This window comes from Saccopteryx bilineata, chromosome 8 (genome assembly GCF_036850765.1).
Source record: "Saccopteryx bilineata isolate mSacBil1 chromosome 8, mSacBil1_pri_phased_curated, whole genome shotgun sequence".
Classification (NCBI taxonomy): domain Eukaryota; kingdom Metazoa; phylum Chordata; class Mammalia; order Chiroptera; family Emballonuridae; genus Saccopteryx; species Saccopteryx bilineata.
Genome location: NC_089497.1, coordinates 86,879,155 through 86,892,021, shown reverse-complemented (window position 1 = coordinate 86,892,021; position 12,867 = coordinate 86,879,155). Strand labels below are relative to the sequence as shown.

Here is a 12,867-nt window from a genome sequence, read left to right as displayed (position 1 = left end):
CTGACCTTTATTATTTCCTTCCTTCTACTACATGTGGGCTTTACTTGCTGGTTTTTTTCTAGTTCTTTTAGGTGCAGAGTTAAGTTGTTTATTTGAGCTTTTTCTAGTTTCTTAAAGTGTGCCTGTAGTGCTATGAACTTCCCTCTCAGGACTGCTTTTGCTGTGTCCCATAAATTTTGAGTTGTTGTATGCTCATTATCATTCATGTCTAGAAATTTTTTTTATTTCTTCTTCGATCTCATTCTTTTTTTTTTTTTTTTTTTTTTTTTTTCTTTTTCATTTTTCTGAAGCTGGAAACAGGGAGAGACAGTCAGACAGACTCCCGCATGCGCCCGACCGGGATCCACCCGGCACGCCCACCAGGGGCGGTGCTCTGCCCCCCAGGGGGCGGTGCTCTGCCCATCCTGGGCGTCGCCATATTGCGACCAGAGCCACTCTAGCGCCTGAGGCAGAGGCCACAGAGCCATGCCCAGCGCCCGGGCCATCTTTGCTCCAATGGAGCCTTGGCTGCGGGAGGGGAAGAGAGAGACAGAGAGGAAAGCGCGGCGGAGGGGTGGAGAAGCAAATGGGCGCTTCTCCTGTGTGCCCTGGCCGGGAATCGAACCCGGGTCCTCCGCACGCTAGGCCGACGCTCTACCGCTGAGCCAACCGGCCAGGGCTCGATCTCATTCTTAATCCATTCATTATTTAACTACCTGCTATTTAGTTTCCATGTGTTTGAGAATTTTTGAGTTTTTCTGTTGTGGTTGATTTTTAGTTTCATGCCATTGTGTTCAGAGAAAGTGCTTGATATCATTTCAATCTTCTTAAATTTGATGAGACCACTTTTGTGCCCTAACATGTGGTCTATTCTAGAGATTATATCATGAGCACGTGAAAAGAATGTATATTCTGCTGTTTTAGGGTGAAATGTTCTGAAGATATTTATTAAATCAAATTGATCTTGTGTGTCCTTTAAGTCTGCTGTTTCTTTGTTAATTTTCTTTCTTGAGGATCTATCTAGTGATGTTAGTGGGGTATTAAAACCCCCTAATATTATAGTATTGCTGTTGATCTTGCTCTTTAAATCCATTAAAGTCTGCTTTATATATTTAAAAGCTCCTATATTAGGTGTGTAGATATTTATAATAGTTATATTTTCCTGTTGGATTCCTCCCTTCATTATTATGTAGTGACCTTCTTTATCTCTTACTATAGTCTTTGTTTTAAAGTCCATTTTGTCTTATATAAGTATTGCTACCCCAGCTTTTTTTTTCATTTCCATTTGCGTAAAATATTTGTTTCCATCCTTTTACCTTCAGTCTATGTGCGTCTTTTGTTTTAAGGTGTATCTCTTGTAGACAGCATATGTATGAGTCCTGTTTTCTTATCCATGCAGCTAACCTATGCCTTTAGATCGGAACATTTAATCCATTTAGATTTAAGGTAATTATTAGTATGTAGTTGTTTATTGCCATTTTATTCTTTAAAACTGAATTCCTCTTTTGCTATATTCTTTTTCCCCTTTGATCTCTTTGCAACAGGCCTCTTAGCATTTCTTGAAGCATTGGTTTGATTGTAGTAAATTTTTTGAGGGTTTTTTTGGTCTGGAAAGCTTTTTATTTCTTCATTAATTTTAAATGATAGCCTTGCTGGATAAAGTAGTCTTAGTTGTAGGCTGTTGTTCTGCATTACTTTGAATATTACTTGCTATTCCCTTCTGGCCTCAAGTGTTTCTGTTGAGAAGTTGGAAATCATTCTTATGGGGGCTCCTTTGTAAGTGATAGCCTTTCTTTCTCTAGCAGCTTTTAATATTTTCTCTTTATCTCTTAGCTTTGGTATTTTAATTATGATGTGTCTTGGTGTAGATTTCTTTGGGTTTCTCTTTAATGGAGTTCCCTGTGCTTATTGAACTTGTGAGATGTTTTCCTGCCTTAATTGAGGGAAGTTTTCAGCTATGATATGTTTGAACAAAGTCTCTATCCCTTGTCTTTTCTTTTCCTCTTCAGGAACCCCTATGATGTGGATGTTTTTTCTTTTCATGTTGTCACAGAGCTCTCTTAGAGATTCCTCAGAATTTTTGAGTCTCTTTTCTTTTTTCTGCTCTGCTTCAATGCCTTCATTTATCTTGTCCTCTAACTTGCTGATTTGATTCTCAGCTTCATCCATCCTGCTTTTAATTCCTTCCATTGTGTTCTTCATTTCTGATATTGTATTTGTCATTTCTGACTGATTCTTATTATTTCAATGTTCTTTTTTATATTTGCTATCTCTTTATTTAGGTGTTTTTAATGACCTATTGTTGTTCTAAGATCTTTAATTTAATTTAATTTTTTTTAATTTTTTTTCTATTTTTTTTAATTTATTCATTTTAGAGAGGAGAGGGAGAGACGAGAGAGAGAGAGAGAGGAGAGACAGAGAAGGGGGGAGGAGCTGGAAGCATCAACTCCCATATGTGCCTTGACCAGGCAAGCCCAGGGTTTCGAACTGGCGACCTCAGCATTTCCAGGTCGACACTTTATCCACTGCGCCACCACAGGTCAGGCTGTTCTAAGATCTTTGAGCATCCTAACAATCATTATTTTAAACTCTGCATCTGGTAATTTGATTATATCTGACTCATTCAGGTTCTTTTCTGGGGATTTTTTTGATTCATTTGTGTTGTATTTCTCTGCCTTCTCATTTTGTCTGTTAAAAAGAAGGTTTTGGCTACTGGAGTCCACTGGATGTGGCCTGTGTTTCCTAGATGTGGTCTGTCTGCATGCCCACCACCCCCTCTGCTGCTCCTGCCTAGGGCATTCGGGTATGGACGTTTCTGGTGCCAGCCCACTGGGGCTGTTGCTGTGGTTTCCGCCTCTCCTTCATGGGAGTGGCTGTGATCATGTGCTTGGGTGTACAAGCCTCGGTGGCCTCAGCCTTTGCCCCACCCCCATGGGTGGGTTATTCTCAGCCCTAAGGGCAGGGGTGAGCACCTTTGCTCAGCTGCAGGTCTCATTCTGATTCTGGGCTTTCACCCTGCCCCTGCAGGAGGAGCCCGCTTGTGTGATGGCTGCAAGTCTTGGCTCCACAAGCCGGGCAGGGCTGTGTGCCCACACTCAGTCATGGGACTCTGCCTGTTCTGGGCTTTTGCTTCACCCCCACAGGGGGAGCCAGTTCCCACATCAAGCCACAAGCCTTGGTTCCGTGGGTGGGTGAGGCTGTGCTCCTGCACTCTTGCTCAAGGACAGATCTCTGCCCCTTCCGGGGCTCCTGCCCTTCCCCCACAGGATGGACTGCTGGCAGCCCACAACTGGGCTTGACCACTTTCGCCTGTCCCCTCCTCCCTAGCCAGGCAATACTGAGCTCACACCTGGGTCCAGTGGTGGCCAACCAGCTTCCACCCTTGCCGATGGAACCTCACTTCTGTGTCCCACTGCCTCCTGCCCTCGGGTGAGCCCTCAGCCATGTGAATGGGGGCACTGCAGCTCAGACCCTAAGACTCACTACTGTAGTCCCGAAAGCTCTTTCCTTCTAAGCGACTCTGCTCTAAGTACCATGGGAGAGCTTGTTTGGCTGGTGTCCTGCTTCCCTTTGCTGGTATTGCTGTTTCCAGGGGAAATATTCACTTCAGATTTGGGGAGTGACTCTATCCAGGGGTTAGGGTGGCTGTCTCTCAAAGTGTTTCTGCCTGAGCCTCCTAGATTACACTCTCTTCCTGCTACTCCGGTTCTCTCCTCTCTCCCCAGCACGGTTTTCTGCACGGTCCCTTTAAGAAGAATCCTGGGTCTGAGAAATCAGTCTCTTTCTCACAAACTTGTTTCTAGCTAAATACTGTCCATATGCCTCTTCTAGGCTCTGGGGCTGCAGGCTGGGGCTTTGTTCCTAGGACTCAGGACTCTCCCCTTTCTGCTAAACTCACTTCCCACCATGCAAGTCTCTCCGGCTGCCGTTCACTCCAGGGAGCTGGGCAGCCCTCTCTGAATTTCTGCTTTTCCTACCAGTCTCAGTGTGGCTTCTTCAGTGTTCCTTGGTTGAAGAGTCCTCTTAGTTTAGTTCAAAGTTGGTTTGTCCAGATGATGGTTCTTAAAATTAGTTTGTAATCCACTTTGGTTCTGGGAGGTGGAAGTTGGTATGTCCACCTACTCCATCACCATCTGGTCTCCAGAGACAATTTTTAAAGCTGGGAGCCCAGAGGAAGGACATCGGCCCAGTCCCTACCAGCCTAGAGGACAAGGATGGGCTCCAGGGCCTATGGGGTACGTGCCCACTGTTCACGGCGTGGCCCAGGTTCCCTGAAGCAGACCCATGTCTCTGGAGGTGGTCCCTCTGGCCCTGGAGGTCCTGGCTTGGTCCAGGGGGTGGTCTGAAGCTGTCCTGTGTTTATTATTGCATGATTTTTGCACAGTGTATGATCTTTTTGGCACACATGTATGTTAAGCAGAATGAACTGTATATACACAGAGAACACAGGTACAACTACCTGATTGTTCTGGACGCTTTATTTGGAGAGGTGCTCATTGCTTCAGAGACTGGCTGCTGGCAGTTGAATAGTGATAGGTAATACTGCATGGAGATAAGGGTAGATGGGAGACCAATGTACTCTCCAATTCACTGTTTTCCAATGGCAGGTGGACAGGAAGGGGTGCTTTTAGGGAATATTTGGTTAAGTATTGTATAGCCTGCATTCCCATAGTGCAAGAGTTTTCCTTATTCAATTCTCTTTCCATCTTTCTAAACTGACCTGGAGAAAGTATCAGACTCTGCTACAGAATGCTGTTAACCTCCACCCCTTTTCTAACAGAGTGAATGAACCTGTACTCTAAGCTTCAGCGGGCAGCAGTCTGACAATGTCTATCCATGAGAAATGAACCTGGATTTCAGTTATCATAATCAGTTTCCTGTATAAATAACAGCCTTTAAATTAAAGAATCAATATAAAAAAATTAAGTAATAGTGCTGGTATCAGGTGGATAGGACAAAATTAGTAACGATAGAATGTATTGTAGATGACTGAAGTTTGGTTAACATTGAGTTTTCATGTATGGCAAGGTGTGGAGCTACTAGCCACCTGGCAGGAACCTTTCACCTCACATCTCGGTCTATCTCCTTTCATGAAACACCCTCCACTATTTCCTTGGTTTTAGAATAGCCCTTGTTTGTTTTAACCAGATCTCTCCTAAGCACATGTAGGGAGAAAGGAAGCTTCAAAGGGATTAGCCCAGGCCTTACTACCTTCTCCACCTCTCCCAGAACTTTCTGGACAGGCACACTGGGCTCTGCATGCCAGGACTGCTCTGGAACCCACAGATACTAACCCACAAGAGCCCTGTCTTCTGTCACCAGGGAGCAGCTGCTCAGTCTCAGCACATGCAGGGATGTTGAAAGCTTCAATGTTTCCAGAGCAGCTTCCGGTTGCCACCAACACACTTATTCCAAGAAAGGTTGAATACTTTCAGAGCAGGGAGGTGAATGGAGGCTTCAGCTAAAATGAGAGCAATAAGAATAGCAAAAGTTCATGCTTCCTTAGAGGCCATAGGCCTTAAATTTGAGGAAGCTAGGCTAGGGCAACATAGTGACATAACAGAAAGTTGTAGAGATTCTTTTCTCCTGCCTGAAATACAGGGCCTCAATTTATGTGGTCTATTTTTATTTGGGAGAAATGTTGTACACTTTATAAAAGTAAAACTTGATTAAATAGAATTTACTATTACCTGTATTTTTTCCCTTTATTTCTCATTAAAGAAGGACAAAGAGGCAAAGACTGCAGGCAGCTAGTCAGGATTTCCAGTATTCTCTGCTTTATAATCCACTGTGCAGTCACTGCTGAGATTCAGAAACAGGGCCAACCTCCCTGGGACCCGTGGTGGAATTCAAATAATTTAACAACTGGTTCTCTTTCCTAATGACTGTTCTAAGTATAAAATGCCAATATAATGAAAGATAATTTATTATTTCATGCATTTAATACTTAAATAAGAACAATAAAAGATGTACACAAAACTAGATTATAAGAGTTTTAAAATATTAATGAAAAAATCTTAAATACCTCACAAAAAACAATAAAACTTATTTTAAGATATTTCCATATTGCTTCTTTTTTTCTTTTTTAAAATTTTAGTTTAGTTTAGTTTAGTTTAGTTTATTGGATGTAGATAGATTCTAGTGTCCTCCGCCCCTCCCCTGTGTTCCCCACTACATCTCCCTTGCTCTTCTCCCTGCAACGCCCTCCCCCTGGTTTTGCTTTTCTGCTCTCATACCATCCTATCATCCCCTTTCCCTGGTCTGCTTTCCCTCTGGACCCTTTGATCCGCCTCTGTCTCTATTCTGTTCCTCAGTTCATATTGTTCATTCGATTCCTCAGATGAGTGAAGTCATATGGTATTTTTCTTTCTCTGCCTGACTTATTTCATTTAGCATAATACTTTCCAGATCCATCCATGTTGTCGCAAAAAGTAAGATTTCCTTCTTTTTCATGGCCCCATAGTATCCATTGTGTATATGTACCACTGCTTTTCAATTCACTTGTCCACTGAGGGACAATTGGGTTGTTTCCAGATCTTAGCTATTGTAAACAATGCTGCCATAATATGGGGGTGAATTTCTCCTTTTGAATCATTGATGTGGTGTTCTTGGGATAGATTCCTTAAAGTGGGATGCCTGGGTCAAAAGGCAGTTCTATTTTTACTTTTTTTTAGGAATCTCCATACTTTTTTCCACAATGGCTGCACCAGTCTGCATTCCCACCAGCAGTGCAGGAGGGTTCCCTTTTCTCCAAATCCTCGCCAGCACTTATTCTGTGTTATTTTGTTGATGAGCACTATTCTGACTGGTGTGAGTTGATATCTCATTGTGGTTTTAATTTGCATTTCTCTAATGATTAGTGATGTTAGGCATTTTTTCATATGCCTATTGGCCATCTGTATGTCCTCTTTGGAGAAGCGTCTACAAATTTCTTTTGCCCATTTTTGGATTGGATTGTTTATTTTCCTGGTGTTGAGTTTTACAAGTTCTTTATAAATTTTGGTTATTAACCCCTTATCAGACATATTATCAAATATGTTCTCCTATTGTGTGGTTTGTCTTTTTATTTTGTTCATATTGTCTGTAGCTCTGCAAAAGCTTTTTAGTTTGATATAGTCCCATTTGTTTATCCTGTCTTTTATTTCACTTGCCCGTGGAGATAAATCAGCAAATATACTGCTGCGAGAGATGTCAGAGAGCTTACTGTCTATGTTTTCTTCCAAGATGATTATGGTTTCATGCCTTACATTTAAGTCTTTTATCCATTTTGAGTTTATTTTTGTGAATGGTGTAAGTTGGTGGTCTAGTTTCATTTTTTTTTGCAGGTAGCTGGCCAATTTTCCCAACACTATTTGTTAAGGAGACTATCTTTACTCCATTGTATGCTATTACCACCTTTGTCAAATATCAATTGTCCATAAAAGTGCGAGTTTATTTCTGGGTTCTCTGTTCTGTTTCATTGATCTATATGCCTGTTCTTATGCCAGTACCAAGCTGTTCTGCATACAGTGGCCTTGTAGTATAACTTTTTTTTTCTTTTAGTATAACTTGATATAAGGAAGTGTAATACCACCCACTTTATTCTTCTTAAGATTGCTGAGGCTATTCATGTTCTTTTTGGTTCCATATGAATTTTTGGAATATTTGTTCTATATTTTTGAAGTATGTCATTGGTATTTTAATAGGAATTGCATTGAATTTATAAATTGCTTTGGGTAATATGGACATTTTCATAATGTTTATTCTTCCTAATCATGAACACAGTATATGCTTCCACTTGTTTGTATCTTCCTTGATTTCTTTTATCAAAGTTTTATGATTTTCTGAGTACAAATCTTTAACCTTCTTGGTTAAATTTACTCCTAGGTACTTTATTTATTCTGTCACAATAGTGAAGGGGATTGTTTTCTTAATTTCTCTTTCAGACATATCATTGTTGACGTATAAATATGCCTCAGATTTCTGCGTATTAATTTTATATCCTGCCACCTTGCTGAATTTATTTATCAGGTCCAATCGTTTTCTGACTGAGACTTTAGGGTTTTCTATGAACAGTATCATATCATCAGCAAATAATAATTGTTTTACTTCTTTTTTCCCTATTTGGATGCCTTTTATTTCTTCTTCTTTTCTGATTGCTGTGGCTAGGACTTCCAGAACTATGTTGAATAAGAGTGGTGAAAGGGGGCACCCCTGCCTTTTTTCTGATCTTAAGAGGATTGCTTTTAATTTTTGCCCATTGAGTATGATGCTGGCTGTGGGTAGATGGCCTTTATTATGTTAAGGTATGTTCCCTGTATTCCCACTTTCCTGAGAGTTTTGATCATAAATGGGTGCTGGATTTTATCAAATGCTCTTTCTGCATCTATTGATATTATCATGTGGTTTTTCTTCTTCCTTTTGTTTATGTGATGAATCACATTGATTGATTTGTGAGTATTGTACCAGCCTTGTCTCCCCAGAATAAATCCCACTTGATCATGATGTATTTTTTTCATGTATTGCTGAATCTGGTTTGCTAATATTTTGTTGAGAATTTTAGCATCTAAATTTACCAGGGATATTGGCCTATAGTTTTCTTTCTTTGTATTGTCTTTGCCTGGTTTTGGAATCAGAATTATGCTCGCCTCATAAAAGGAGATTGGAAGTTTTCTCTCCTCTTGAATTTTTTGAAATAGCTTGAGAAGGATAGAAGTTAGTTCTTTGAATGGTTAGTAGAATTTGCCTGTGAAGCTATCTGGCCCAGGACTTTTTTTTGTTGGGAGTTTTTTGATAACTGTTTCCATCTCATTTGTTGTAATCAATTTATTTAGGTTTTATGATTCTTCCAGATTGATTTTTTTTATTTTTTTATTATTTTTTATTTTTTTTATTTTTTTATTATTTTTTTATTTTTTATTTTTTTAACTTTTTTATGATTTTTGAAAGATTATATGTTTCAAGGACATTTCTTTTGTCCATTTCATTTGTCCATTTCACCTAGGTTGTCTAATTTTTTGACATACAGTTCTTCATAGTATTTTCTTAGAAACCTTTGTATTTTTGCTGTGTCAGTTGTTACTTTTACACTCTCATTTCTAAATTTATTTATTTGAATCCTCTCTCTTCTTTTTTTTTTTTTTTTTTGTGAGTCTGGCTAAGGGTTCATCAATATTGTTTACCTCTTCAAAGAACCAGCTCTTGGTGTCATTGATCCTTATTTATTTATTTATTTATTTTAGTCTTTGTCATTTATTTTCTTCCTTCTACTTCCTCTGGGCTTTACTTGCTGTTCTTTTTCTAGTTCTTTTAGTTGCAGGGTTAAGTTGTTTGTTTGTGCTTTTTCTAGCTTCTTAATTTCTGCCTGTAATGCTATGAACTTCCCTCTCAGGACTGCTTTTGCTGTGTCTCATAGATTTTGAGTTGTTGTATGCTCATTTTTTTTTTGTTTTAAGAAAATTTTTGATATCTTTTTTGATCTCATTATTGACCCATTTGTTATTTAATAACATGCTGTTTAGTTTCCAAGTGTTTGAGTGTTTTTCAGTTTTTCTATTGTAGTTGATTTCTAGTTTCATGCCATTGTGGTCAGAGAAGATGCTTGATATGATTTCAATCTTCTTAAATTTGTTGAGACTTGTTTCTGTCCTAGCATGTGGTCTATCCTAGAGAATATATCATGAGCACTTGAAAAGAATGTATATTCTGCTGCTTTAGGGTGAAAGGTTCTGAAAATATCTATTAAATCCAGTTGATTTAGTGTGTCGCTTAATTCTTTTGTTTCTTTGTTAATTTTCTTTCTTGAGGATCTGTCCAGTGATGTTAGTGGGGTATTGAAATCCCCTACTATTATAATATTGCTATTGATCTCGTACTTTATGTCCATCTAAGTCTGCTTTATGTATTTTGGTGCTTCTATATATTTATAATGGTTATCTCTTCCTGTTGGATTGTTCCCTTTATCATTATGTAGTGACCTTCTTTATCCCTGACTATAGTCCAGGGGTCGAGAACCTATGGCTCACGAGCCAGATGTGGCTCTTTTGATGGCTGCATCTGGCTAACAGACAAATCTTTTTTTTTTTTTTTTGTATTTTTCTGAAGCTAGAAACGGGGAGAGACGCTCAGACAGACTCCCGCATGCGCCTGACCGGGATCCACCTGGCACGCCCACCAGGGGGCGATGCTCTGCTCACCAGGGGGCGATGCTCTGCCCCTCTGGGGTGTTGCTGTGTTGCGGCCAGAGCTACTCCAGCGCCTGGGGCAGAGGCCAAGGAGCCATCCCCAGCGCCCGGGCCATCTTTGCTCCAATGAAGCTTCGGCTGCGGGAGGGGAAGAGAGAGACAGAGAGGAAGGAGAGGGGGAGGGGTGGAGAAGCAGATGGGTGCCTCTCCTATGTGCACTGGCTGGAATCGAACCCGGGACTTCTGCACACCAGGTCGACGCTCTACCACTGAGCCAACCAGCCAGGGCCGACAAATCTTTAGTTAAAAATATAAAACATTCTTATGTATTACAATCCATTCATTTCCTACCACTCATGTTCATGGTTGCGGGTGGCTGGAGCCAATCACAGCTGTCCTCCGTGACAACACCAAATTTTTATTGGATAATGCGTAATGTACACAGGTCATTATATGGCTATCATGGAATTACATTTTAAAATATGTGGTGTTCATGGCTCTCTCAGCCAAAAATGTTCCCGACCCCTGCTATAGTCTTTGTTTTACAGTCTATTTTGTCAGATATAAGTATTGTACCTCAGCTTTTTTTTCATTTCCATTTGTATGAAATATTGTTTTCCATCTTTTTACTTTCAGTCTATATGTATCTTTTGTTTTGAGGTGGGTCTCTTGTAGACATCATATGTATGGTTCCTGTTTTCTTATCTATGCAGCTACCTTATGTGTTTTTTTTATATATATATATTTTTTTATAATTTTATTTTTTTAATGGGGTGACATCAATAAATCAGGATACATATATTCAAAGATAACAAGTCCAGGTTATCTTGTCGTTCAATTATGTTGCATACCCACCACCCAAAGTCAGATTGTCCTCTGTCACCTTCTATCTTGTTTTCTTTGTGCCGCTCCCCACCCCCTATCCCTCTCCCATTCCCCCCTCCCCCCCGTAACCACCACACTCTTATCAATGTCTCTTAGTTTCACTATTATGTCCCACCTACGTATGGAATAATGCAGTTCCTGGTTTTTTCTGATTTACTTATTTCACTTCGTATCATGTTATCAAGATCCCACCATTTTGCTGTAATTGTTCCGATGTCATCATTTCTTATGGCTGAGTAGTATTCCATAGTGTATATGTGCCACATCTTCTTTATCCAGTCATCTATTGATGGGCTTTTTGGTTGTTTCCATGTCCTGGCCACTGTGAACAATGCTGCAATGAACATGGGGCTGCGTGTGTCTTTACATATCAATGTTTCTGAGTTTTGGGGATATATACCCAGTAGAGGGATTGCTGGGTCATAAGGTAGTTCTATTTTCAGTTTTTTGAGGAACCACCATACTTTCTTCCATAATGGTTGTACTACTTTACATTCCTACCAACAATGTATGAGGGTTCCTTTTTCTCCACAGCCTCTCCAACATTTGCTATTACCTGACTTGCTAATAACAGCTAATCGAACAGGTGTGAGGTGGTATCTCATTGCAGTTTTGATTTGCATTTCTCTAATAGCTAAAGAAGATGAGCATCTTTTCATATATCTGTTGGCCATTTGTATTTCTTCCTGGGAGAAGTGTCTATTCATATCCTCTTCCCATTTTTTTATTGGATTGTTTGTTTGTTTGCTGTTGAGTTTTATGAGTTCTTTGTATATTTTGGATATTAGGCCCTTATCTGAGCTGTTGTTTGAAAAAATCATTTCCCATTTAGTTGGCTTTCTGTTTATTTTGTTATCAGTTTCTCTTGCTGAGAAAAAACTTCTTAGTCTGATGTAGTCCCATTCATTAATTTTTGCCTTCACTTCTCTTGCCATTGGAGTCAAATTCATAAAATGCTCTTTAAAACCCAGGTCCATGAGTTGAGTACCTATGTCTTCTTCTATGTACTTAATTGTTTCAGGTCTTATGTTTAGATCTTTGATCCATTTTGAGTTAATTTTTGTACAGGGGGAGAGACTGTAGTCCAGTTTCATTCTTTTGCATGTGGCTTTCCAGTTTTCCCAGCACCATTTATTGAAGAGGCTTTCTTTTCTCCATTGTGTGTTGTTGGCCCCTTTATCAAAAATTATTTGACTATATATATGTGGTTTTATTTCTGGACTTTCTATTCTGTTCCTTTGGTCTGAGTGTCTATTTTTCTGCCAATACCATGCTGTTTTGATTGTCGTGGCCCTATAATAGAGTTTGAAGTCAGGTATTTTAATGCCCACAGCTTCATTCTTTTTCTTTAGGATTGCTTTGGCTATTCGGGGTTTTTTATAGTTCCATATAAATCTGATGATTTTTTGCTCTATTTCCTTAAAAAATGTCATTGGAAGTTTGATGGGAATTGCATTAAATTTGTATATTGCTTTGGGTAATATAGCCATCTTGATTACATTTATTCTTCCTAGCCAAGAACAAGGTATATTCTTCCATCTCATTATATCTTTTTCGATTTCCCTTAACAATGGTTTATAGTTTTCATTATATAAGTCCTTTACATTCTTTGTTATGTTTATTCCTAAGTATTTTATTTTTTTTGTTGCAATCGTGAAGGGGATTATTCTTTTGAGTTCCTTCTCAGTTGTTTCATTGTTGGCATATAGAAAGGCTATTGACTTCTGTATGTTAATTTTGTATCCTGCGACCTTACTGTATTGGCTTATTGTTTCTAGTAGTCTTTTTGTGGATTCTTTGGGGTTTTCGATGTATAGGATCATATCATCTGCAAAAAGTG

At 39.5% G+C, this 12,867-nt stretch overlaps 1 protein-coding gene across 1 annotated transcript in view; it reads right to left on the bottom strand.

The window, feature by feature from the left end:
- LRRC31 (leucine rich repeat containing 31) overlaps positions 1 to 12,867 on the bottom strand; it is an 84,902-nt gene that overhangs the window by 19,409 nt on the left and 52,626 nt on the right. The window contains 3 exon segments of the mRNA XM_066240819.1: positions 5,274 to 5,360; positions 5,363 to 5,440; positions 5,806 to 5,809. Coding sequence (XP_066096916.1) covers positions 5,274 to 5,360; positions 5,363 to 5,440; positions 5,806 to 5,809 — 169 coding nt within the window.